This window comes from Abrus precatorius, unplaced genomic scaffold (genome assembly GCF_003935025.1).
Source record: "Abrus precatorius isolate BTA unplaced genomic scaffold, Abrus_2018 Scaffold10, whole genome shotgun sequence".
NCBI classification, from domain to species: domain Eukaryota; kingdom Viridiplantae; phylum Streptophyta; class Magnoliopsida; order Fabales; family Fabaceae; genus Abrus; species Abrus precatorius.
In genome coordinates this window covers 3,127,166-3,154,777 of record NW_020874292.1, presented here as the reverse complement: position 1 = coordinate 3,154,777, position 27,612 = coordinate 3,127,166, and the positions used below count along the sequence as shown (strand labels likewise).

Genomic DNA, 27,612 nt, shown 5'->3' with positions numbered 1-27,612 from the left:
TATCAGACTTCTGAAAAAGAAGACGAAAATCAGAGTATCCAATCTCCAACTTACTCTTCCCTTAATGAGTCTTATGATGTTATCTCATAAATTCATTATAGATAAGGAAACCCTTAGGAAAGATTTTTACTCTGAGGAATGGAAACCTCAAAGAGAGTGGTTCTTTCAAAATTATAGGGGAAAAGACAGGTCTGCTATCCAAGAGAAATTCTATCAATTTCTCGAAAAGGTCAAACAAAATATTCCATTCTTTGATTGGTATCATGCTTATACCATTCGAAATAATATTAATTATCCTTGGCAAGAAGATGTTATTAGCACCTCCTCTGCTAATGTTATAACCTGGCAAATCAAAGATGGACAAATAGTCCAAAGTGATTTACCGCCCACATCTCAATACCAATTGCCTAATTTGAAAGACAAAGGCGGTAACCCTGTTACTGCCACTCCTTTCAAGTCTAAGAATGCTGATGAGTCTATCACTCCTCATGACATCCAAGGCCTTATGGAACAGGCCAATTATACCAATAAATACCTTCAGGTTTTAGGAGAGAAAATCTCTGTTAATCCTGTCAAAACGAAAATTGAAGAAACTGCTTCTTCATCCTCCCAACCACAACTAGAAAAACCTCTTTTCAAACCTTTTAAGATCAGCGCCAAAGCTAAGCAGAAAATCTTAGAACTTAGGCAAAAAGAGAAAACTAAAATAAATGAGGAAAATCAAAATGAGTTGCTTAGTAAAATTACTAGTCTCCTCACTACCATCCCAGACACTCCTCAACCTTCTGAAGAATCTAGTGCTAAACCCAGAACTAGGTCTCTTGCCAAAACTATCAATGCCATCTCTAAGACTGATTCAGAACATTGTTCTGAAACAGACTCTGTCTTAGCTATTAATCCTATCAATAATTGGAAAAATTCTTCCAAGCTTTATTATAATAGGGCTACTGCTCCTGATCTTGTTTTAGAAGAAAAACAAGATTTTATTCAAAGTTTTAATTCTAATGATATTTATATTTGGAATATCGATGGATTATCTGAATATAATATCATTGCCAAACTTCAAAATATGTCGGTTGTTGCTATGGGATATTTTACTAATCAAAATATGCCTGAAGACACCATTGTCTATATTCTAGTCGCTGGCTTTACGGGCCAACTCAAAGGCTGGTGGGATAATTATCTCACTGAAGCCGACAGAGATAACATTCTCTCTGCAGTCAAAATTGATGATAAAGGGAAAACCATTGTCAGTGATAATGAGCGTCTCCCCGATGCTGTGTATACGTTATTATACACAATATCTCAACATTTCCTTGGTGATCCTTCTCTTTGGAGAGAGAGATCCGGTGAGTTACTTTCAAAACTCAAATGTGATTCTCTAGAACATTTCAAATGGTATAAAGATACCTTCATGTCTAGGGTCCTCACTAGGGAAGATTGCAACCAGGCTTATTGGAAAGAAAAATATCTTGATGGTCTTCCTAAAGCCTTCGGAGATCTTATTAGAAGTAAACTCCGAAGTCGTTCTCCCACTGGAGAAATTAATTATGATAATTATGATTATGGTCAGCTTACTGCTATTATCATCCATAGCGGTATTAAAGCCTGCCAGAAAGATAAACTCCAAAAAGAGCTTGCCAAAGAAAAGGCTTTGAGCAAGAAAGAATTAGGTTCATTCTGCGAACAGTTTGGTCTTCCATCCTGCTCTCCCAAAAAGAAGAAACATGCCCCTAAGAAAGAGGCTGTAGAACCGTACAAAAAGCCCTATAAGCGCCGGTACAATAGAAAACCCAGTCCTAAGAAACAAGGGGATAATGTCATCCCCACCAATATTCCCAAAAAACCCAGAACAGGCATAACTTGTTACAATTGTGGTAAACCTGGCCATATTAGTAAATATTGCAGGTTAAAGAAAAAGATTAGTAGTCTCAATTTAGAGCCTTCCTTAGAAGACCAAATCAACAATCTCCTGGCTGATACTTCTGATGAGGATTCTATAAAAGAATCCGAAGAAGAGGTCAACCAAATTCAAAATGATGACCAAGCCTCTTCTTCTGACAGTGATGAAACTCCAGAAATCAATGTTTTGACAAAAGAACAAGACCTTCTTTTTGAAGCTATAAGCTCTATTGCGGATCTTCAAGAAAGAAAAGATTTTTTAAACAAGTTTAAAGAGGTTTTAGAAAACAAAACTAAACCTAAAGAATATTTCACTTCAAACAAATTTGATATTACAAACATTTTCAAAAGATTAGAAAAGAATTCCAGTATTAAACCAACCACCATTCAAGATCTCCAGATTGAGATAAATAATCTCAAGAAAGAGATCAGAGAAATCAAAGAGCAACAACAAATTCATCAAATTATCCTTTCTCAATTAGATGATGATTCTGACAATGAGAAAGTTGAATTTCCTGAAAAAAATGATTCAGTGAAAGATGATTCTGATTATCCAGAAGAAACTTTTATGTGCTTGATCAACAAGGTCAAAATACAAAAATTTTATATTAATATCAGAATCGTTATTGATGATTTTGTTCTTGATACTTTGGCCCTTTTTGATACAGGTGCTGATTCAAATTGTATCTTAGAAGGTCTAATTCCTACAAAATATTTTGAAAAAACCTCTGAAAAACTCAGCACTGCTAGTGGTTCAAAGCTGAAAATTAATTACAAACTTTCTAAAGCCGTGATTGAAAATCAAGGGCTTAAGGTTGAAACAAATTTTCTTCTTGTTAAAAATTTAAAAAATGAAGTTATTTTGGGAACCCCGTTCATAAAGGCTCTTTTCCCTTTGCAAATTTCGAAAGATGGCATATCCACTCGTTATTTAGGAAAACAAGTAACCTTCAAATTTTCTAATAAGCCTTTTACAAAAAATATTAATTCCATCCAGAACAAAATTAATCAAATCAATTTTTTAAAAGAAGAAGTTTCTTTTGCTAATATTGAAAAATATTTATGTAATTCTTCACTTCAGAAGAAGATCCAAGCTCTTTTAAACAAAATCCAAGCTTCTATATGTTCTGACCTACCCAGCGCTTTCTGGAATAGGAAAAAACATATTGTCAGTCTCCCTTATGAATCGGGATTCAAAGATACCCAGATTCCCACTAAAGCCAGACCAATCCAGATGAATGAAGAACTTCTTCATTATTGTCAGAAAGAGATTACTGATCTCTTAGACAAAAACCTAATTAGGAAAAGTAAGAGTCCTTGGTCTTGCTCAGCATTTTATGTCAATAAACCTGCTGAGATTGAGAGAGGTACTCCCAGACTTGTCATCAATTACAAACCTCTCAATCAAGCCCTTCAATGGATTAGGCATCCTATCCCCAATAAGAAAGATCTTCTTAACAGACTTAATTCTGCTAAGATATTTTCGAAATTTGATATGAAATCTGGATTTTGGCAAATCCAAATTTGCGAAAAAGATAGGTACAAAACTGCCTTTACTGTACCCTTTGGGCATTACGAATGGAATGTTATGCCCTTTGGCCTAAAAAACGCCCCTTCTGAATTTCAAAAAATCATGAATGACATTTTTAATCCTTATTCAAAATTTGTCATCGTTTACATTGACGATGTTTTAATTTTTTCTCAATCCATTGATCAGCATTTTAAACATATAAATGTTTTTATCAATGTCATTAAACAAAACGGTCTCGCCGTTTCAAAATCAAAAATTAGTCTTTTTCAAACTAATATCAGATTCCTTGGACATAATATTCACCAAGGTACTATTATTCCTATCAGCAGATCCATTGAATTTGCTGATAAATTTCCTGACAGGATTCTTGATAAAACCCAATTGCAAAGGTTTTTAGGTTGCCTCAATTATGTAGGAGATTTCATCCCCCACCTAAATAACATTATCAAGCCTTTACATGATAGGCTTAAAAAGAATCCTCCCTCTTGGACTGACGTCCACACTAATGTCGTTAAAGAAATCAAAACCAAAGTCAGGAAGATAAATTGCCTATATCTTCCCATCCCTCAAGCCTTCAAAATCGTTGAAACTGATGCTTCAGACATAGGTTATGGAGGCATTCTTAAACAAAAAATTGAGTCTCATGAGCATATCATTGCATATACTTCAAAACATTGGAATTCTGCACAACAGAATTATTCTACTGTAAAAAAAGAAGTTTTGGCAATTGTTTTATGCGTCTCAAAATTTCAATCTGATTTATTAAATCAAAAATTTTTAATTAGGGTAGACTGCAAGTCTGCCAAAGAAATTTTACAAAAGGATGTTAAAAATCTTGCCTCAAAACAAATCTTTGCGAGATGGCAAGCAATTTTAAGTGTTTTTGATTTTGATATAGAATATCTCAAAGGCACTTCAAACTCCCTTCCTGATTATCTTACCCGTGAATATTTACAGGATAAGTAAGATGCCTAGAAAGGCAGTTACCCCTTCTAGGGGAGGAACCACTAAAGGCGGCAAAGTCAGATTAGCTCTGACTTTAAACAAATCAAAATCACAATCTGCTTCGGCAGACCCAAATACCTCTTCTTCTGGGTCATCTACCCCCATTGAGTCATCGACTCAAAAGGCAATCCAAATTGTTGAGTCATCAACTCAGCAATCTGGAACTCCAAAAGAATCCTCTAAAAAGACTGATTCTGTTGTAAAAACCACCAAACAAACCAAAGCAGACTATGCTCTCCCAATTAGTACGCTTTTAGCTGTCCAACAAGGAAGCTTGAATAGCCTACCAAATAAATCTTGGGCAGACATTGCCTCTGAAGAAGAAATGGAATTAGATTTAGCCAGCCTAAACACTATAATACAGTCCTTCAACCAAACCCAGAAAACAATAACCAATAGACCAGAAGGGACCCTTGACCTTCAAAAAGGAAAACAAAAAACTTCAAGTCCAAGCCATTATATAGCCAAAGGAAAATTCTCCTCAGTTATACAAATGGAACCTGAATTTTGGGACAAAAACCCATACAAGGCAATTACCAAAGTTTTCCCACCACGGTTTCATTTCAGGCCATATCAGGCTAATAAAACTAGACAGTTTTATGAGTTTATCTTAGTAGATTCAGATTCTGTTTCCATCAAACACTACAAAGACCACAAAGACCCATCAGTCACAACCCATTCGACAATCCAGATCCTGAAAGTCTTAACTCCAAAGGCTTTTGGAAAAAATTTAAATTCTTATAAAAAGTTTTCCCAACCATTTGATCCAGCAGGATACAATTATTGGGATTACATTGACGCTTGGACAAGAACTTTCTGGTTCCAGAATAAACTTAACCGACATTCTTGGTTAATATATTTTAAAAAGAATCAGAATTATGACTTTCCAAATTGGTTCCTCCAATGGTGGGATTATTTTGGGCCAATAGAAGAAATCCTTCCCACCCCTGTCAAGGAAGGATACAAGATCTACAAAGGCAGATATCTGCGAGAATCAAGAATTCCAGCAGATCTTAAATACTTCTCTGACTTTGCCCTGGCATGGGTATTCTCATGGCAATACAGATATGGCAAGACAGAGAATGAAGACACTCTCCCTCTATTGCATAGGTATTCCTTTGTAAAGTGGTGGAATCAATTCAATGCAGATCATGCCGGACCAGAAGGAGTTGCTGAATATTTTGGGAAAAATCCCAAATTATTAAATCTTGCTGACCCAGCAACATTTCAATTCCTTAATCAGAAATCCAAAATTGCAGCATTCTTATCAGGATGCGACACCAAAGAAAAAATGAAGAAAAATCTTCAAGATGTTCTCCTGTTATTGCAAAGCCAAGAAGAAGGAGAAACTTCTAACCAAGATGCCAATATTGAAGATAATCAGAATGAAGATGATTGTTTCGGTATTGATATCCAAGATCTTTAGTAACCGGTACTATAGTGAATAGTTCCAGTCACCAACCGGAACTGTAGAAATAGTACTCGTCTATTTTCATTTATATCATAAGCATTAATACTTATATGTATCATCGTATTTGTATATTTGTAAGCAAATATGTTAACTAATAATTAAAATAATTGTGGTAAACATATTAATGAATTTGATTAATTATTTTTAAAATTTTAAAAAATTTAGTAAATAGTTACTAAAGATACATAAAAAAAATTATAATTTTTATCTTTTAAGTTTAAGTGAAATTTAGATTTAGTTCTTTAACTTTTTTTTATTTAATTTAGTTTTTTATGTTTAGTTTATCTTGGTAAAACCTCTATGTTTAATTTAAGTTTTACTTTAGTCTCCGAAATGTTAAAATATTTTGATTTATTTCTTGTTGTCAACTTTCCTTCTATAAGTGTTGGCTGACAAAAATTAACTCAGTACTCTCATATTACTTAAATTTTTAAATATTTAAAGTTTAATTATGTTTTTGGTACCTCTAAATGTAGCACGTTATAGCTCACTCACTATGCTTACAACTTTGCCATACTAAACTCGCTCGTGCTATACTATTTGATTTTATGATAAATTCTTGTAAAATTTTTTGTTAGGATCTAATCTTTGTCATCAATTCTTCTTTTATTAAATGCTGAGTTAGGTCAGATTTCTTGATTACGACTAATTATAGCTAAAGTTTTATTAAAAAGCGTTTTCACGTGGTAGAACCTCTTTAGGGAATATAAGGTTTTCATGAGGCTGATATTGAATTGCCATCCACGCACGAATACATTTGTTTAAGAAAATTTTTTTGTGTAAAAAGTCTCAAATTCAAAATTTTTTGCTGCTCCAATTTCTTGAGAAATGAAGTCATAGGCACGTAGGTTCAAGGCTAGACCGACTACTCCAAGAGCACTTATCAATAAATCAATTACTAATACAGATAACATAAAGATATGTAATCAACGTTTATTGAAAAAGCAACCTTTGGGACCAAAACAGTTAGAACAATTAGCAGTGACCATGGAATAAGTTTCTTAAGCTTGGATTGGGTTTGAGAGCTAGCTTATCACTACTATGTATTGCCACATTATTTAATTTTTAATATTTTATTATTTAAAATTAATATTTATAAACAAGTGTTTGATATATTTTAAATATTTATAAAAAATTCATCTAGAACCTTAATTCTCTTCCCTTTTGGTGCCTTTTTATCCTTCTCCCTTGTTTTTATTGGTTTCAAGTGCTCCACCAGCAAGTTTTATGCACACACACACACACACACACATATATATATATATATATATATATAGAGAGAGAGAGAGAGAGAGAGAGAGATTCTCATCAAGATTCTTAACAAGATGTAGTTCTTCAGTCCACTACCAAAATGATTGTTGAAATCTTAAGAATAAAGGGAGAAGGAGACATAGGAGAGAAGAAAAAAAGGCTAAGGGATTAAAGTTTCAAGGGACTTTTTTTATAAATATATAAAATATATTTAGGAATATGTTTTGCAAATATTAATTTAAAATAACAAAATATTAGAAATTTAAATAACGTGACATTAACGTGGTAGTGGTGTGTTGATTCTCTAGTGAGTCAATTCAACAATTAATAGAAAGAGAGTTCACAACAAGAACTAAATATTAACAAAAGAAATAAAATATAAAAATTCATCACAAAATGTGCAACATTTATAGAGATCAAAAGCCTAAACTATTTAAAAAATTAAATGACAAGTCAATGATGTGGAAGTGCTAGAGTGACTCTCCATCATCCACAACTTAACACTTAACAAAGAAAAAATTAACGACAATGATTAAATCCTAACATATTAATATTTTAGAGACTAAACTTATTACAAAATTACTATATTTATAAGGATAAAAATTGTATTTAAGCCAAATTTAATTAAGGATGATGGATTGACAATGATTGTTATATATTTATAATGGAGAGAAAAAATAAGTAGTCTATTAAAAGTAAATAAAATTTTTTTGTGGTAATTTGAAAATTTGAGACAATAATCTAAGTAAAATCAATAGAAAATAAAAAATAATTGTTGTTTAAAAGTATATCAATTTAAAATATTTGATTAAGTTAAAAGAAAAATAAAGATAAAGGATTATTTTGCTTTAAAAATTTAAAATTAAAATTAAATAATTATACATTTAATTCATTACTAATATCATATTTTAAGTAAATATATAAAAAATAATTTTTTAATGTATATCCAAAAAGAAACATGTTAAGAAATCAAAGTAAAAAAACTTTTATTAAAATATGTAATATTTAATATTATTAATGCATTAAATTTTATGATATCTTATTATTTTGTTTAAACATGTTTTTGGTTCATGTAAAAATACTCCATTTGTAAAAAGTTTAATATTTTTATGTTAAAATTTAGTTCTGATTTATTTAAAATATTAAAATTTAATTTTTATCGCTAATTTCTCTGTTCAATAATGAACTGGATAATGAAGATTTAGTTTATTATTATCACATTGTTAATTTTTTAATATTTTATTATTTAAAGTTAATATTTACAAATAAATCTTAAAATACATTTGAAATATTTATAAAAAAAGTTTATTATTTTAATCCTGTGCTCTTTGAGGAGAGCCTTATAAACTAGACATTCTTGCAATTGGTAGTAAAAGTGAAGTAATTTATAAAAGTAAGGAAAAAAAATAAACAGGCAAAATAATTATTGGATCATGTGCTAATTCAAAGTAGATGTTATATTTTGCATCATTATTATTTTTATTATTCTTAGAGTAAGAATGATTTTGGGATGACTTGCTTGTTAATTCCCTAAACCTACTTGCTATATACAAAATCCTAACATTCATATGCTTATTCAGTTATCTATAATACGTAATAATGAGCTTTCATATCCTACTTTCACACACACATACTTTAGAATAAATAGAATTAATATTTTATCTATGATATTCATCGATAAAAAAAATAGTACGCACGTTAGAGTATATATAATTTCCTTTTTAAAAATATTTTTAGTTTTTAAAAATAAAACATTTTATTTTTAAAAACTAAATAATATTAAAAAAATAAAATCAAACATCTCTGAGCATGGGTTTTCCTCTGTTGTATCCAAAGACGTCACCGTCAACTCTCAAAATGGTGTTTCCCTCCGTCTCTACCTCCCTCTATACATCGCTGCCTCCTCCCACAAACTCCCCCTCCTCATCTACATCCACGTCCATGCCTTCTGCATTTGCACCCCCTCTTCAACGCTGCCTACCACCGCCACTTGAACGCCGTTGCCGCCTAAGCCAACGTTGCATTGCATCCGTCCACTATTGTCTGGCCTTTGAACACCCTCTCCCCATTTGTTACGACGACACCTAGGAAGCCATCCAATGAACCTCCTCCCATGTCGCCGACAACGACCACGCTGATCTTGGAGTGATGTTCTTGGCTGGCGACGATGCCAGCGGAAACATCACCTATAACATGGCAATGCGAGGCATTGTTGAAAAGTTTCAGATATTTGAAGCTTGAAGGAATGGTGTTGATTCACCTTTATTTCATGAATGAGAAGAAGAACGAGCTAGTGGAGCTTTTTTACCCAAGTTTTGGAGAATGACCCGAAGATCCACGTTACAAAGGATCCAAATTTTCCATGTCTTAGATGCCTGAGAGTGTTGGTTTTTCTTTTGAAGAAGGATTTTATGAGGGAAATAGGACTGAGCTATTATGAGGCGCAGAAGAATAGTGAGTGAGTGGAGGGGTGTGATTGAGATGGTGGAGTTATAAGGAGAGAAGCACGTGTTTCATTTCTTCCCCATATTTAAAATTTTATTTTTAAATATTATTTTTAAATAATATGGTAATGATGAGTTGAATTTTCTTTGTATATATCATTACTTAGCACGTAGAAGTTAATAATAAAGACTAGATTCTAATCGTTTAATAAGTTAAAAATTAAATATTAATAAAAAAAATTCAAAGACTTAGATGCTAATTTAATAAAGATAAAAACATAATTAAACCTATTATTCTTAATAAACTTATTATATATAAATATTTATTGTATGTGCATACATATATGATAAAAAAATCATATAAAAAATAATTAATCAAATATTAAAGTTATTATTAACCATAATAAAATTCAATTTAATACTTTTTTTTTTGAAAAATTACATGAGAATTATCTTGTCAACAAAATTTTACCTACATGTACAATTAAAATTAAACCCTCATCAATATACTTAAGAGGAAGATACTCATACAATTATCTACTAAATATATCGGATTTTATTTGTATAAATCTATCTAATAATCTAGTCTAGTAATAATAATAGTTGTTGGGGAGTTAGTTACTTGTTTCCACAGCAGAGAGGGGACAGAGCAAGCGGGAAAGCAACACTGACCGTTCGATAAATATGGAGCACGAGAACGCGTTGCAGTATGAGCCGTTGGATTTGGGGGGGTGAAAACGGGGAAACGAAACGAGGCTTTAAGCCTTTAAGTAGAGAAGAGAGAAGGAGCGTGCGATCTCACCCTGTGACCATTCTCTCTCTCTCGCTGTGTTAAGGTTAAGCAAAAGCGAGCGTCGAAACGATGAAAGGTGTTGATGGCGTTGTTGTTAGGGTTTGAACCACATTGCATTTGCGTGCTCCTTATAGACAACCAGGTTCTCAATTGGACTCTTCGTTAGGGTTTCGCGCTTTTTCTTTTTCTTCCATCGCCCCCATTCTCTTTCGAGATCTAGGGTTTATGCTTCCCATATTCTTTGCGCCATTTTGTTTCCTTTTCAGCGATTGTTTCAATTTTTGTGCTCGATTTGAATTTTGAGGCTTACATTGCTCACTTGGCTGTGCGCAATAACGATTTTGAGGAGTCTTGCGTTTCTTGCATTCGATTACTCGTCGCCATAAATTGATGATTGCTATTGTGCCGTGAAAGCGGAAAATACTGTTAGTCGCTTAAATATTCAACATTTTTTTGATAGAAAGCGAATTCTGAACGATATAAGTGAAATAAGTTGATAGGGTATGAGAGAGGGACACCCGTCACTGGGTTTTATGATATTTTGCTTTAAAATTTGGAGGATAAGGCTTGATTTGTGCTTCTGGGAATTGGGGTTTTTTCAGAGATTGCTGTGCGGGAGCATAACTTGTTGTTAGAGTTGATATGTGCGGTTGTTGGAATTTTATCTTATGGCACCAACTGTACCTATAGAGTTTGCTGGACAGAAGGAATCCAGAAAGTACTCTCATTCACAAATCATGGGGAAATCTAGGAAATACTCCAAAGGTAATGCGACTGGCTTTGTTCCTGATTTCCGTCATGCTGTAGAGACTATGGGTGAATCGGAAGGTTTGGGTAGCTTGGGAAGGGTTGATACAGAGTTGACAGCATCGGCAGATTCATGTGCACCAAAGAGGAAATGCCTTGGTATGAATGCTAGTGGTTATGGTAGTTTTGATGTGCCGTATCAGCATTTCTCACTGTTGAAGATGTCGAGTTTTGAGAGAAGGGATTTGAAACTGAGGTTAACTTGGGAACTTGAGCAAGTAAGGGAATTTCAGAAGAAAATAGACAGTATAAACCCAAACATTGTTGGATTGTCTCCCTCTAGTGACATAAAGAGCTGCAGTGCTGGACAGAAGAGGCCTAAGCTGGAGAGCCAGCACAAGACGCAGGAAGTATCAGTGCCACATGGTAAGAAAAGGCCCTTGCCAGGGCATAATGGTTCCAAGACAAAGAGAAGTGTGTCTGGGCGATTTGAAAATGTGAAAGCTGCTGCACCTGTGTCTTCATATGCTGCATTGATGAAGCCCTGTGAGACATTACTGAGTCGTGTAATGTCTCACCAATTTGGTTGGGTTTTTAACACTCCTGTTGATGTTGTTAAATTGAACATTCCAGATTATTTCAATGTTATCAAGCATCCAATGGATTTGGGTACTGTGAAGAGTAGAATAACTTCTGGTGAATATTTGAATCCCATGGATTTTGCTGCCGATGTGCGGTTGACTTTCTCAAATGCGATGACTTATAATCCACCTGGTAACGATGTACACATCATGGCAGACACCCTTAGCAAATTTTTTGAAACAAGATGGAAGGCCATAGGGAAAAAAATTCCTGTCATTGATTGTGTCCCATCTGAGCCTTTAAGACCTACACGGGTGGAAATGGAAATTTCTGACAGAATTCCTCCCACAAAAAAGAAGAAGTTAACACCAAATGATGCTAAAGTGAAGCCTGAGCCTGTTAAAAGAACCATGACTGTTGAGGAGAAGCATAAATTGAGTCTAGAGTTGGAGGCAATGCTTGGAGAGCTGCCTGAAATCATTGTTGATTTCTTGAGAGAGCAAAGTTATAATGCAGGGCAAACCAATGATGATGAAATTGAGATTGATATTGATGCTCTTAGTGATGATACCTTGTTCAAACTGCGGAAGCTTCTTGATGATTATATGCTGGAGAAGCAAAGATTTCAGGCGAAAGCTCGACAGTGTGAAACAGAGGTCTGTCTTTCTCTGTGTGTGTGTCTGTGTTTGCATGTATTTATGTGTGTGTGACATCCAATTGTCAAATTTATGTGATATTTTCATGATGATCCTTCACGTCAAATTTGAGATAATTTTATATTCATATGTATTTAATTGATTAGTTGATGCTGACATTTATTTTAAAAACACATGATACATCAGCTTAAAGTGGATTGATTAGTTTGTAAATTCTGTCAAGTTTAATGATTTTGATCTGGCTTATGATAACGTTCAATCTAACATTTGATTGATGAAATTTGAGGTTAAAAAAAATACATCATGGAGTGTTTTAAGAGTCTTACACAGGATAAGCAGATCGGAGGATCCCCACTATAAATTGTGTGCGCGTGCTGAACTATTATTATGTGCATGTCTATGAATCATCTAAGATGTGTATATCATTTTGACTGACAGTTTTTTACTTGCTTGATTTTTATGCAGCTCCTGAATGAATCAGGGTTCAGCAATTCATCAATGCAACCATGTAAAGGTATTTTCTATTTTCTGTTCTGAGCTTTTATGTATCCTTGTTGTATAAATAACTGACACTAATTTTGATCCTGCAAATGCAGGCAACGAACATGTTGAGGAGGATGTGGACATTGTTGGTGGGAATGATCCTCCTATTTCGAATTATCCTCCATTAGAGATTGAAAAAGATGGTACCAATAGAAATAGTAAATGCAGTAGTTCAAGTAGCTCCAGCAGTGAATCTGGCTCTTCATCCAGTGGTTCGTGTTAGTGCACACTTGACATTTTTTGTGTTTCAGTATATGTTTTTCTTTAAAGAGAATTCAGTTGGAAATGGCCACTCTGCTTGATTTGCTAATGGTTGCAAAATTAATCACTTGAAAATGAATTCTTTATGTTGCAATCGGTTATTCTTGTCTGACTCATGCAATTGTGGAACAGCAGATTCAGACTCAGGTAGTTCATCTGGTAGTGAGTTGGATGTGGCTAAAGCATCAGAACCTCTTAGTGCTACCAAGGTAATTGGGATATGGAGTATTAGATGTCATGGTGTTTTGTTAAAATGCATTTTTTCTTCTTTCACCAGTATCTTTCTTTAAAACAATTATTTATTGCAGGAAAATGTTGGATCTGGCTTGACTGAAGATCAAAACAAAGGGGATCCTGGCAATTCTGAAACTGGAAAGGGTGAGTAGCAAAGTTGATGGCTGTAATAATGTGCATTTTGTGGTTTCTTGGGATTACTTTTGACGAGGATGCCTCAGCCACTGTTTCCTTCTAGCTCATTATATATCTTTTCCTATATAGATTCAACAAATATGGGCGGCCAAGTTGAGCAGAGTTCCCAGACTAAGCATGTTGCTATTGAGACAGAAAGCCATCAAGAGGGTAAGCTTGAAACATGAAGCAATCTGTCTGCTGTTTGTTTTGGGGCATGATCTCACCCTTCGTGCTGTAACATTTTAGGGGAGAGTGCTGCACCTAAGAGGCAAGTCTCTCCCGAAAAGCTCTACCGTGCAGCTTTATTAAGGAGCCGGTTTGCTGACACCATACTTAAAGCTCAAGAGAAAGCCCTTGAAAAGGTTTGTAAAAAGGTGGGGAGTGGGGGGTTGTTAATGTGGTAGTTGAGATTTTAATTTCTCACATTAATGGAACCTGTCTATTGGGTTAAGCGGACATTTGAAAAACTTTAGAATTTGAAGTGTCTAGTTTTTGCATCTTCCCACCAATGGGGCAGTTCTTGTACTGCTAAGGTATATATCATCAAGTCTAGCAATTACCAATTTAACATCATTACCACCTTTCATGAAAGTATTGCTAACATCATTACAAGTTTCGATTAGAAATCTGCTGTGTTAACAATATCTTGATCTTAGGATGAAAAGCGGGACCCTGAAAAACTTAGGATAGAGCGGGAAGATCTTGAAAGGAGGCAGAAGGAAGGTGTGTTTTTCCTTTAAACCTTGTAATATTTGTCCTGTAACAAATATTGCTTCAGGCATCAAGATTTGACTGATATTTATATTTTTGTTTATGGTGCATTAGAGAAAGCTCGATTGCAGGCAGAGGCAAAGGCTGCAGAGGAGGCTCGGAGGAAAGCTGAAGCAGAAGCTGCAGCTGAAGCCAAAAGGAAGAGGGAACTGGAAAGAGAAGCTGCTCGTCAAGCTTTGCAAAAGGTAATATTGAAAGGAAAGCATGTTAGGATGCAAATTCAGCTTCCTTGTATGTTTTACTGAGTAGTTCTGTTTGCAGATGGAGAAAACTGTTGATATCAACGAGGGCAGTCAATTTTTGGAAGATCTAGAGATGCTGAGTGCTGTGCATGATGAACGTATGCTAAGTTTCAAAGAGGAGACAAGCCCAGATCATCCTCAAAATGGATTGGGTAGGATCAAGCTACAGGGAAATCCCTTAGAACAGCTAGGATTGTACATGAAGGCTGATGATGAGGATGAGGAAGAACTGCCTCAGAGTGGTGCTGCTGGGCCATCAAATGATGTGGAAGAAGGAGAAATTGATTGATTTTTTCCCCCTTGATTGTTTCATTATTTTGAACGAATATATAAACGGTGGTCCTGGGCACAGTTGCTGGATTTATGAACGCAGCTTTTTCCAGCTATGGAGTGCAGAGTATAGCAAAGGAGTGAAGAATGGATTTGGTTTTGCTTCTTTCTGATTAAATTTGGTTTTAACTTGGGAAATGGTTTATGAAAATGTGGATAGCAAGGTCGCAGCCCCCATTTATTGAAGAAGGGCTTAGGTATATGGATGGAAAGTTTGTATCAATCAGGATATCCAATTTTGCTTGTAAAATGGAGAACTCATTTGTAACGAGTTCTATGCCTGACCTTAAGTAGTTAGCTTCCCTCACAATGTAAAATATTTTAGAGGCAAGGTAAAATCAATTCTTTCTATTTATTTTCTTGTTCTTTTTTCTTTTTTCTGTCCTGAAGTGCCCTTTTTTCAGTGTCTAGTGGTGTGACGATTCCGTACGCCTGTTATTTTCTAAATGGTGTCAGTTTAAGCTTGGCTCTGAAACGAGTTGAATGTCTCAAATGATGCAAGCATGTGGATAATTTGCCTTCGATTTTCTTGAGTTAAAAGTTTCACTGGATTAAAATTTGAGAAAATAGTCATTTTGGCCCCCTAAGATGAAGGTTAAGGGCTTGGTTGTTTTCTCTTTTTTAAAAAAATGTTTTTTCTTTTCAAAGGTAAAAGGAAAAAAAAACTTGTTAACAATTTTTTTTATATTTTATTTTTAATAAAATAAATAATAAGTTTTGCAGGAACTTGTTTGTTTTGAAAATTTAGTTAACAAATAAGTTTTATTTTTATTTTCTTAAAAATAGTTTTTTATAATTAATTAAAATTAAAATTTTTAGAAATTAAAATTAAAACTTAAAAGACATGGCTATGTTTATCTTTTTAACTTCATTAGGATTAATTTTCTTCAAATGATATGTTGTGGTTCATGTATGGAAGTTTGATTGTTGAGATTGAAACAATGAGCTGTGGTCGAAATATGGGTTCATGCTTGAGTTTGTGGAAGGGGAACGAGGGAGATAACATCATTTTTTATGCTGTGTACGTGAAACTTAGCAAGTTACATATATATTTCAATTAGTGCAAACTGTAAAAGTCATCCTTGTTAATGAAGGACCATAAAGAATATAGGATTATAGATTACCTTAAAATGAATGTAACAAACGAAAATCTTCCCTAATATATCCACACAATATTGAAAATATTTGTACAATAATATATTTAAATATTTTGCTTCATCCGTAAATTTAAAATTGTATGGAGATGAAGATGTAAACTTCTAAAGCGTAATATTGTACATATCACAGAATGTCCTAGATTCTCATTTCATGCAAATCTAAACGGTAGTATCAGTCAACCACGGTTTTTTTTTTTTTTTCCTTTCGTAATTTATGAAGACATCATGCGTATGGCAATTTTCGTAAAACATCACAAAAAACTAGATCGCCATTGGTACACCGCCAAAATTTATGCACATTTCTCAATCCTAACTGTACATTTTACTTTAGCTACACAATAGTGTATTGTAGCATCAATCCTGAAACATGCCCTCCCCTGATATTCCAGAAGACTCAGTCCCATTAACACGAGGCTGATCTGAGAAATTATTACCAAGACTGCTCAGAATGCTGAAGTCAAAGTCATCGTCATCTTCATCCTCATCCTCATCCTCATCTTCAGAATGCTTTGTATCTTCATTGTAAACTTCTTGGTCCTGCTGTCCCTTCGACAGGGCTTCTCTTTCCATCTGTTGCTTGATGCAATCTTCGTACGACATTTCATACCAAACAGTGCCCTTGCCCACAATTCTTTTGTTATGGATATCTGCCATCCGGTCTTGCATGCTCTTCTCGGAATTCTTGGGTTCCCCCCAGTAGTCATAACGATACAGAGGACTTGTAGGATCATATTGGTCATTACCAAAATAACTAGCATCAACATACCTTCCTGGCTCTTCCAATGGTAGATCAAGAGCTTTGCGACTGCATAAAGGGGAGAAATAAAATGTAAAAATCAATGTATCATACAAGAAATTAGGTTGATAACTGTTACACAACAGTACCAGCTGATATCTCTAAGCAATGCTTCTCTTTCCTCAAATGATCTACGCCAATGCATGTAGTCATAGTCATCCATCTCATCATTGCGCCTCAACTTGGTAATTTTGTATTTCTCACCTCTTTCATTTGCTTGCTTCCTTAATTTAGTATGGAGCTTTATACCAAAAGATTACACATTAGATCCCAAAAAGAGAATAAAAAACTACCCTGCATCTCAAACTGAAGATTTTGAATAACAGGTACAGGAACTCCTGAACAATTTGAGAAAATATTAATTATAAAAAAACCAAGAGTCCATACAGTAAATTGAATTTTCAGATTAGGGTACGTTAAGCAATGATATTCTGGTCAAGGTTAAATTGAAAGGAAAACCAGCCCTAGGTATTAAATAGCGTGCTGATCTTCTTGTTCAGTTCTATCTTTTTATTTCTCTCCAGTCTTTTTCTTTTTTTTTTTTCATGCATCATCTTCATCTCTAGAATTTATTTTCTAAATTTTGGACCATTTATATGTACAGCATAATTTCTATAATTTATATTAAAGTTTAAAATAGCAGTCATCCTGCTATGCGCACACCGCTATAGCGTTTTTGGTATTAGCCACTGCTATCCGAGATTGATAACATAGAACCAGCCTTATTACCAATAAATTCATAGCCATGTTTTAAAAGCTCACATTTTGGATAACAGAAAGTAGTGGTAAAGGCAAATCTTACATTAGACTTATAAGAAAAAGGTGCAATGCCATCTAGGAAGTAGATAATTTTGATAAATAACAGGATGTAAATATGGGTATTCAGTAAAAAATTTTTTAGGTGCTTTTCATCATGTTCAACAAAATTAAAGGCATTCTTTAAAATCATAAAAATGGCACATGGGGTAGCCCCCTCTAACCAATATGCACTACCAAATACTAACAATAAAAGAGAAAGGATTTTATCAAAAAGGGAAAGCTTACTTCACGCTCTGCAAGTGCTGCCTCTAAGTCAAGCTCTTTGACACTTGTTTTCTGCCAAAGTGTTAAAACAATATGTGAATAAATCAGCAACCATATAAAAGCAATTTCATAAGTTGTACTCACCAGAATAGTTTTTGGTAGTAATGTATTCTTATAATAAGCTTTTGTATACTGAACAGCATTTTCTTCATTAAAATCCTCTTCATCATCCAACTCTGACATCTTTTTGCCTTTGTATTTATCAGGATTAATCACCATATCATCCAAAATCATTTGCTCAGCTACATTAATTTGCCACAACTGCAAAATATTGGCAGTTGGTGATGGCAATTAAAGACCATCCAACATAAAAGAATTCAAGACATGGTTGTGATAATAGAATTGTGACAACATACAATGCAAAGTATGCCAAGTCACTCATTGAAGGAGGCCACAAGTCTTCCAAGTTTCTAGTTCAGTCTTGCAAGCACACACAATGCTTTCTACATATAAAACTATTATGACACAAACCAAAAGCTGAAACTCAAGTGACAACAAGATCCTGTGGGAACTGCTTGATCCCAGAATTGAATCCTACTAGGTCACACTTTGCCTGCACTAAATTAGCATACCCTCTTCCTCCCCACATTTAGATAAGACCTCCCTAGTAGCTTATATAAACAAATGACTGGAAACTACATGCCTCTAAAATGCCAGGCAGTGGTAAAAGACAATCATACTAATGTGCTTGTAGGATGCCAAGCAGCCTAACATATTACATTTGATTCTAAACACATTCTTTCTTTCAAGGTCAAAAGCAAAAAGGTCAAAATAAAGAAGTGTGTAAGAAGTGGTATTAGTATCACAATGAAATCGTATGTTAATACTCAAAATCCCTAACTCAAAACCACTGAGGCGAGAGTAGAGTGATAGAATGACAGCATACAGAGTTGGCACTTTGAGAGGCCAGTCTCTCCAAAATACAATGATCTCACCTAATGATCTATTCTGGTTCCCCTTTCCTTAATTTACACTACAGATTTCCTACCCTACCTACCTATGTCCCCATGGTTACAGCAGTTATGACTTTTGACAGTTACAATTAGTTTGATTCACTACAGTTACAGACTTACAGCTGTTTTGCTACACTGATTTCCTAGGTAGGTAACCCCAACAGTTAGTGAAATAATTAGTTAGAAAGGTAGTTAGTAGGGGGTTGGATAATTGAAGAAATAAGGCATGTTGAATATAAATAAGATAAAGAGAGCTATCTTATCGTTTGTGAGAAACTTGAAGCCTTTGTCTTGGGAGGTGCAGTCCCTAGAAAAACTGCTGAGTGTGAGTGTTCTATTTTGTAAATTGGGGAGTTTCTCCCTGTATCAATTGGAATCAGACTTCTGATTGGAGCTGTGGGTATTGAATCTTGAAGATTATTTCAATATTTGAAGGAGAGTAGGCTTATTGCTGATTGATCTAGGTTGAGTAGTATTTTGAAGCAATGTGCAAGGAAGAGAGCTAGTGAAGACTCTTAAGAGGTGATACTTGCAATATGTGGCTAACATGGAAATGGCATAAACTGAATCCAACCTAATGGAGGCTTGTGAAGGCATTGGTCAAGAGATTCTAACCAGATTATGATTTTGATTAACTAGTGTGGATATGGGAAGAGGTGCAAATAGAACAGAAGATGAAGATAAGGTTTGAAGAGAACAGAATTAGCGGTTCAAGGGCAAGAAACAAATACAAGAAAACGACAAGAATTGGGAGAAGCTCAACAAAAGCAACTCAACAACATTTTGGACAAAGAAATAAAAAACAGAAGCAAAAGAAAGTTCCGGGATCAAGAACCACTATGGCAAAGATGACAAAGAGATGGGGCCTTTTTGGAGTTGCAAAGAGGAAGGGAAAATTTGAGGGAAGCCCTTTGTTTGGCATGACTGGAGAGCTAAGGAGTGAAACGATAACAAGCATAGAGGCTTTGGGTTTGGGTAGTAGAATCACTAGCTCTGCCAGACTTGCCTAATTCAATTTCTTTCACGAAGTAAGATGGGTCAACAACTACAACCAAATTTTGCGAGGCAAACAAGTTGCACCTACCTACATTGTTGAATTATGGGGTGTATTTGATGGCCAAGGCTACTTCAATGATGGAGATGAAAATAGGAAAGTCGTCGTTCCATAACCAATGAGAAGGGAGATGGACAAGATGGGAGGTTCATGCGACAAGTTTCTTGAACTCCCTTCAACAAAGTTTCAAACATTAAGTCCAAATAGTTAAAGAACTAATGAATTGGTACTTGAATCTCAATCCCTAAGGACTATACTTCAATTGCAATAAATTACTTGTGCCAACCTGGTACAGTGGCCAGTTTAGCAAATACCACTTAAAGCAAGTGTCATCATCAATCTTCTAAGTTCAAATTATATCTTGCATTCAGGGATTTTATGTGAATATTTTAACTGAAGCACATATCTGTACTTCATGGGAACTTGGAAGGTAGTTATTTTGTTATTACCATTGCTTACAGATTCAACTGAAAATCAACCTAAGCACATTTATTTTGATGAAACTATGGGTGGATATGAAACGGGTAGGAAAGACATTGTTCCCTTCACATTTATGCAGCCATGAATAGGGTCTTGTATAGGTTCCTTGAACAAATTAAACCCATGCACACGCAAGGGGTTTGGAACCACAGTGTATTCCAGACAAATGAATTCCAAAAGAGAAAGTTGTCATGACTCATGACCCCCAACCACCTTTGTTATGTATTAATCAATATATTCAAGAATGGAATAAAATTAAACAGAGAAGTATCTAGTGCATGAACTAAGCAGTCCATAACAATTGTTCCTGGCAACTATCTTAAAGAGATGAATTTATCAGATATACCTTTTCAACGTATGGATGGTTAGACAATAGAGATTCTTCCTGTGGCTTGTCTCCTGGATCTTTTCTAGGAACAGGAGGTCTTCCACAGTCACGCTGCAAATTTTAAAATCTCAAATCAAATTCATAACTATCACACTGAAAATGTATTTTGAAAACAAGCCACATTTGACAGTTTCAAATACAAACATGCAACTTTGGAGGGGGAGGGGGTTTGGAGTTGAACCTCAACTAATATTTATTCGTCTCCGACTCTACCGAAAAAGAACTCATGATTTTGTACAAAGTTAAACCATTGTTACCTACTCTTTCAAAAGTATCATTGTATCAACATAATTTACAAATGTTTACAAGAGATAACGTCCAATTCATCAATCCAGCCCTAATCTGCTGTATTAAAATCTAGGTTGTCAATAGTGCAATAGTGCCACAAAAGTGGCATTGCATTGTATCGCAGCAGCTGGCCACTATTCTCACATCATCGCATTGGGTTTTAGTGTCGCAGCATTGCAGCCGCTATAGCGGCAAAAATTGCAGTGTTGCACACACCAGTGTTGCAATGCAGAGGATGATCAATCATTCAAATTTGCCCTAATTTTTTAGTCTTGGTTTGGGGGTATTTTGGAGTTTTCATGTCACAATAAAATGCATTTCAAAAGGGTTCTCAATAGAAGTCACTTCGTTCCTCTTCTAATTTTTGTGCTCTCTAATCTCGGGCCCCGTATTACTATGCAACTCATCAGCCCATTGCTCTTGGATGACTTTCCAGCCACATCCTAGTATTTTCCAGTCAGCACTTGGTGTGTTCTGGTTAACCATGCTCTCTGTTCACTGATACTGCATTTTCGGTCAAGTGCCCTGTTTTCCCTTTTGTTCTCTCTCACTGTCCTGCTGGTTGTTGTTCTCTCCTTTTCCTCTCTTTTATTGCGTTTCGTTGGTTACAGACTTTCTATTTTTATTTTTCTTTTTGTCTGAGTGCTCTCCTCATTCTATTTTTTTGTTCTCTCAAGTCCGAGGGTTTTTTCATCCTGTCTCCCAAAGACCCAGACTTTATTTTGTCTAAGCTCTCTCCTTGCTATTTACTTGAATGGTTTGTTTAAGACTTGTGACTTCCTATTGTCAATTATGAATATGTCATGAATTTTGAATTTTTTTAACTTAAGCATTTATATGTATATAGTACAAATTATGAATGGAGGCTGTCCCGCTATGCACCACTGTGTGAGATTGATAACTGATTAAAATCACAAGTTTTGCAGAATCCATGATTTGTAAATAGTATCATCCAAGCATTAGCCTCTAGTCAGCAACTCAGCATGATTGTAATACCGCACCATGCGAACAGATACTTCCACTGATCCAAACCTCATGAAACTTTCTTGAATTAAATAAAATTAGTTACCGACAGATCCATAGAGAAAAAAAAGATCCATTTGAATGCTTTTATAAAATGAAAGTATGAAAGAGATAACAGCAAAGTTACTGTGAAAAGAGCTTCCATGAATGCAGAATATCTTTTCTTATGCAGCAAGATTTGGGTGGTTTGGCATAACAAGAGGGAAAGGAACAAACCCGTAATTCATCTTCGTTAGTATCTTCATCACGATGAAATATTGGTGGGGAGTCAAATCTGTTAAATCTGAAGTATAAAAATGAAACATTAAATTTAGTCCTTCAATATAATCAAATTAATAAAAAAGATTAAAATATGTACTACTAAGAATGAGTTATAGAAAGTTGAATATCACAAACACATAAATCATACATTAGATGATCTATATTTGGATCAACAAAACGAAGTTCGATAGGAAAACGGAAGCGATAAGGATCTCGCTTTGCCTGTGAAATAAAAATGTAAATAAGTGAACAGAATGGTAAAAGAAATCCATTTATTGAATAAACACAGGAATCATGGAAACTAACACTATAGTGATTATAATTCATTTGATATTCAAATTTGATCAGGAAGCAATGTATGGGTACATCATTTTGTGTACCCTCCACCCTCCCCCAAAAAGGCAGCAAGTGCACTTGAAAGAGAAATTTTACCTTGCATAATACATGTTCAGCTAAATTTTCCATTTCAAAATATGAGCAAAACAAAATGAAGAAAAAAAAGCAGTACTGACACAGACTGCAATTTGATAAGTGGTAGTATAAGCCAAAGCTTCATCTCAATCTTTGAGAGCAATAATATCAAATGAATATTTAGTGACAACTTATGGGAGTGAAATTCTAAACTAGTGACTGAAATACTAACCGTAATTTCAACAATGACGTGCATACCCACTTTTATGTGATGGCGAATCCAATACCAATCATTATTCTTTATAGGAACCCACCTACAACACATTACAGTAGATGAATCTTCCGGAAGAACACTGGCTTAAAAAAATAAAAACATCAAATAGTAACACTGAACAAGATAAAAATGCTACCTAAGCAAATCCTCAAAGTTACTGACGATAACAATGTGAGTATGATGGTAATATGGGCTACATGAAACTGAAGAAAATATATACTAATTCATGGCAGCATATAATAATGTTGACATGTCTTCAATAACCAGGGCAGCCAAACAAATGCATCTCTCTTGTATAAAAGCTTCAAATCCTTTTTTCTCTACCAAAGAACGGATCCAAAATCCAAACATTTAACTAGTCTCAAAATGTGTCTTTTATACTTGTTACTGTCTCTGGCTCTTGATGTCAATAAGAGTATTTCACTGCTACAAATGCTTATGAAATCACTTTTCCCATTTTAGAAAATTCATTTATTAGTTATTTTTGTCCCCTGCAATACTGATTATGTATGCATTAAATAACCTCAAACATTCTAAAAATGTAGCTATTCAATTAGCAAGATTATGATAGTGGAAATAATTCATTATCATCTGAGTATTACTACAGAATTTTAAACAATAAGGAAATTTACACTACACAAAAGATTTGAAGAACACTAAACAGTTATTGATAGCTACCCATCGTGTACACCACCAATGTCAACAAATGCCCCTTGATAGAGATGCAGCATTGTCACCTTCCCTAGACAAATCTGCATGGAAACATCCAAGTATATGAAATTACCTTTCAGACATTTACAAAAACTTGAATCACCATCCCAGACCTCTATTATGAATTATGATAAAGATTACAGGAAAAGAATATTTTGAATTATAAGTATGAATAAGAACAGCATGCTTCAAAATGAATAAGAAGAGCTCAACAGCTTACTTGCCCAGGATAATAAAACGGAAGCTCATACTGCATAAAAATCAACCAAAACACAAAAAGGTAAGTACTAAAACATGTTTTCATTTCATAAGCCTCAATCATAGTAAAATGAAAATACCATCACAAAAACAAAATCCTACCATTCCCTCCTTATAATCCTTGCCTCTTTTCCTTCTACCAGGGTAATAATCTTGGTCTTGCTGTCACACCCACAATCACACCAACATTAGCCACATTCCAAAAAAAGAAACCAAAAACATAACACTGCAAATTACATTAATAAGCAAAACCTTATAAGACTCCTCTTCCAATCTATCCTTATTAGCCTCCACCCACTCCTTATACTGCTTGAGAAACACCTTGTACCTATCCACGCACACATCGTCAGTTTCAGTTCTCACATCATTCGCAACCTCTTCCAAGCTCACTCTCCTCGCCTGCATCTTATGCGCCTCACGAATGAACGCCAATTCCTTCCGATCAACCTCCCAACCTCGAGGCGGCCAATCGCGCGGCGGCACGAGGCGAACCACTAGTGGCCCCGACCACTTCGTCACCAGCGGCTCCGGAATCTCTCCCTTGATCTCGAACTGCTTCGCGTAGTAATCTTCCTCCGTCAATCCCATTTCCTCCATCTTCTTCTTTCGGTACTTAGGGTTTAGCATCTTGAACGCTTCGATGGCTTCGGGAGAACGCAGAGCAACCTCTTCGCCTTCGTTGAGGCTCTTGCGTGCGAAATCGGCCTCCGGTGTGAGGATTTCTTCCCATGGAGCCCAGCCTCGCTCAATCCAGTTGCGTCTTCGAGCTTCGTCTTCGGTTTCCTTGTCTTTGGGGCCGAATGTGTCGAGGAAGGTGTCGTCGACGGGGAACTCGTCGGAGCTGAAGGCCTTGGCGACGACGGAGAGAGAGTGGTGGTGGCGGCGGAAGAGAAGTGGCGAAAGACGAGGGTGAAGGTGGGAATGCGGAGAGGAAGGGTTTAAAGGTTTAGGGAAAGTAAAGAGATAAGAGGTTTGAAGGACTTGCATGGCTGTAGCAACCCAGCTTGCTTCTCAACACAAGTCCGGTCTTTGTTCTGTTCAGACTTCAGACTACACATTGAGCGGATAATTTTTTTGTAATTTTAAAATAAATAAATAAATAAACAAAAATATATAAATATAGAATTACCAAAAAAAATTAAAAATAACGAATTGTTTCCTTCGCTCAATTTTATGCCTTCATGTTGAAACCGAGTCTGAAACTTAGACATTATTTAATATTTATGAATATTTTATTTATTTAAAATGATATATGCTTTAATATTAAAATAGTATTATATGACAATTATTAAAATCATATTTTATAAAAAAAATAGAAAAATAATTTTTCAATATTTTTTTGGTAAAAATTTTTTTTTCACTTTAAAAACATTTACAAAATATATAACAACGTAACTCAAATTTAAGTCAATTTTTAAAGAAAAAGGCTAACATAAAAATAGATAAAATTATTTTTATAAATTAAAAAATATATTTCTTTAAATTTTAGAAAAGTTAAATTAATTTTTTAAAAAATAGAAAATATTAAGGAAAATTAATAAATTTTGTCTAATAAATTTAAGGTTAATTTTAATTTATTTAACTTTTTATTTAATTTAATTTTTTATTTCTATTTTCATATAAGCTAGTTAATTATTTAATTTAAACATCGTTAAATCTCGTTCAAAATTAGTTTATTCTTTTAGTAATTATTAAAATTAACAAAAGATTTGTAAATATTACTTCCTCAATTTTATTTTATAAGAATCAAAAGATTAAATTATCATAACTAAAGAAAATAATTAAATCAATTATATTTTTTATACATATAAATTTTATTTCAAAAATATTTATGACATTAAATAGTGTAATTAGTAATTTATATATTTAATGATACTAATAAAATAAAAATAAAAAAATATTAATAATTAATACATATTAAATCTATCATTTATTTTTTATAATAAAGATGAAAAAAAATACTTCATTTCAATTTTTATAAAAAAGACAGAAGGAACTATATTACAACTAAGTTATCAAAATTTGTGTGATTTTATAAATTAAAATAAGATATTAAAGTTTGAACATTAAAAATCTTTTATTAAATCTCAATTTAAACTTTTACTATTTTAATTTTTTTTTTCAATAATTATTAAAATTGATGGAAAATTTTTCTTTTTAACATATAAATATTTTGCATGATTTTATAGGCTAAAATGAGATATTAAACTAAATTATTCTTCCTAATCTAAAATGAGATATTAAATTAAATTATTTTTCACAATCTAATTTTAAGCACTAAATCTCAATATTTTATCCTTGATCAACTCTTTTTCTTATCATGTTAATTAACATGTGATGTTTATCATAAAATTTTATTGTAATTTATAACTTTTATATTAAAAATTAAATAAGTCAAGAACACCAAATTCAATATTTATAAAAGTCATTTTTAATGAAATTTAATGCCATTATAATGAAAAATATATTAATTTGATAAAAATAAAAAAAATAAATCATGTAAAAAATAATAATGGATGAAGATAAAATTTGAAAACTAAACTTAAATATAGAAATATTAATTATGTCTAAAATAAGAGTATTAAAAAATAAACTTATTGCACACATTCTATCACTATTTCATATATTTAAATACAACTTTGACATATTTTTATAATTTGTCATTAATCTTTATAGTTTTATTACCTTTTTCAAAAAGATAAAATTATTTATTCATAAATAATTTAAAAACACTCACAAGAAAATAAATAATAATTTTCAAAGAATAATACAACAATGTTCAAATACACGTTAGAGCATGTCATTTAAAATAAATAAATAAATAATAAAAATTAAATAAAACAAAATAAATTTTTTAACCATGCCATCTTTATCATCAAAATCAAATCATTCACTCTAGGCATAGCATTTTTCTAAATTTTTGTTGTTATTTGATTCAATTGATATGCTAACACAACAATAAAAGCTTTATAATAAACTAACAAAAATAGATATTAAAAAACACCAATTGAGGTACTTCTATCATAAATGAGTCAACAACAATTTTAAAACAAAAATAAAAAGAGAAAAGACAGTATAGTTAAAAAAAAAAATTATGAGTTGACTAAGAAAGAGAAAATTGAGAGAGGGATGTGGTAGTACAAAGAAGAACTAAGTTTGAGAAAATGGAAGAAAGAAAAAGAGAAGAAGAAAAATCTCATAGAAAAGAAGAAAAAACTCATTTATAATGCATAAAAACTTTTCATAAGGTATCATCAAACATTGCTTCTTAATTTTATTGCATTTTGAGTTTGGTCTTTTGTCTTTGTCAATCTATCAAACATATTTCTTCATCCATTACCGTTACCATTCTAGGCAATGAATAACATTATTAACAAAAATAATACCATAGCCTATCAAACGAGCATCATAACTATGTATATTTTATACCAAGTTTTTATTTTCTTAATTATATTCTATTACCCACTTATGATAATTTTTTGCATTGTCAAAACGTAGAGGATCCATCCATCGAAAGTATTGATAAGATTAAGAT

General features: G+C 33.6%; 2 protein-coding genes across 8 annotated transcripts; one reads left to right on the top strand and one right to left on the bottom strand.

Annotated features, from left to right (window-relative positions):
- Positions 1 to 10,313: 10,313 nt before the first annotated feature.
- Positions 10,314 to 15,292, top strand: LOC113862753 (transcription factor GTE10-like). 6 transcript variants are annotated; one of them, XM_027495955.1, is made up of 10 exons: positions 10,314 to 12,382; positions 12,848 to 12,896; positions 12,979 to 13,137; positions 13,322 to 13,395; positions 13,495 to 13,564; positions 13,685 to 13,765; positions 13,844 to 13,959; positions 14,254 to 14,320; positions 14,423 to 14,553; positions 14,630 to 15,291. In XM_027495955.1, exons 1-10 carry the CDS (start codon positions 11,066 to 11,068, stop codon positions 14,897 to 14,899), a joined length of 2,334 nt encoding a protein of 777 aa, XP_027351756.1. In that variant the 5' UTR covers positions 10,314 to 11,065; the 3' UTR covers positions 14,900 to 15,291. The 6 variants fall into 6 exon arrangements, 5 of the variants coding, with proteins under 5 accessions (XP_027351756.1, XP_027351739.1, XP_027351730.1 ...); XM_027495938.1 differs by having other exon boundaries at positions 10,399 to 12,382; positions 13,319 to 13,395; positions 14,630 to 15,292; XM_027495929.1 differs by having other exon boundaries at positions 10,405 to 12,382; positions 13,844 to 13,971; positions 14,630 to 15,290.
- Positions 15,293 to 16,079: 787 nt separating this feature from the next.
- Positions 16,080 to 25,166, bottom strand: LOC113863612 (protein PLASTID TRANSCRIPTIONALLY ACTIVE 10). Of its 2 annotated transcripts, XM_027497258.1 has the most exons (13): positions 24,330 to 25,117; positions 24,180 to 24,239; positions 24,040 to 24,069; positions 23,787 to 23,860; positions 23,055 to 23,148; positions 22,908 to 22,930; positions 22,572 to 22,730; positions 22,379 to 22,445; positions 20,810 to 20,902; positions 18,061 to 18,237; positions 17,938 to 17,988; positions 16,983 to 17,134; positions 16,224 to 16,902 (listed from the first exon to the last, which is right to left on the bottom strand). In XM_027497258.1, the coding sequence occupies exons 1-13, from the start codon at positions 25,062 to 25,064 to the stop codon at positions 16,452 to 16,454; spliced, it is 2,166 nt and encodes a 721-aa protein (XP_027353059.1). In that variant the 5' UTR covers positions 25,065 to 25,117; the 3' UTR covers positions 16,224 to 16,451. The 2 variants fall into 2 exon arrangements, with proteins under 2 accessions (XP_027353065.1, XP_027353059.1); XM_027497264.1 differs by lacking the exon at positions 22,908 to 22,930 and having other exon boundaries at positions 16,080 to 16,902; positions 22,572 to 22,645; positions 23,067 to 23,148; positions 24,330 to 25,166.
- Positions 25,167 to 27,612: the final 2,446 nt, after the last annotated feature.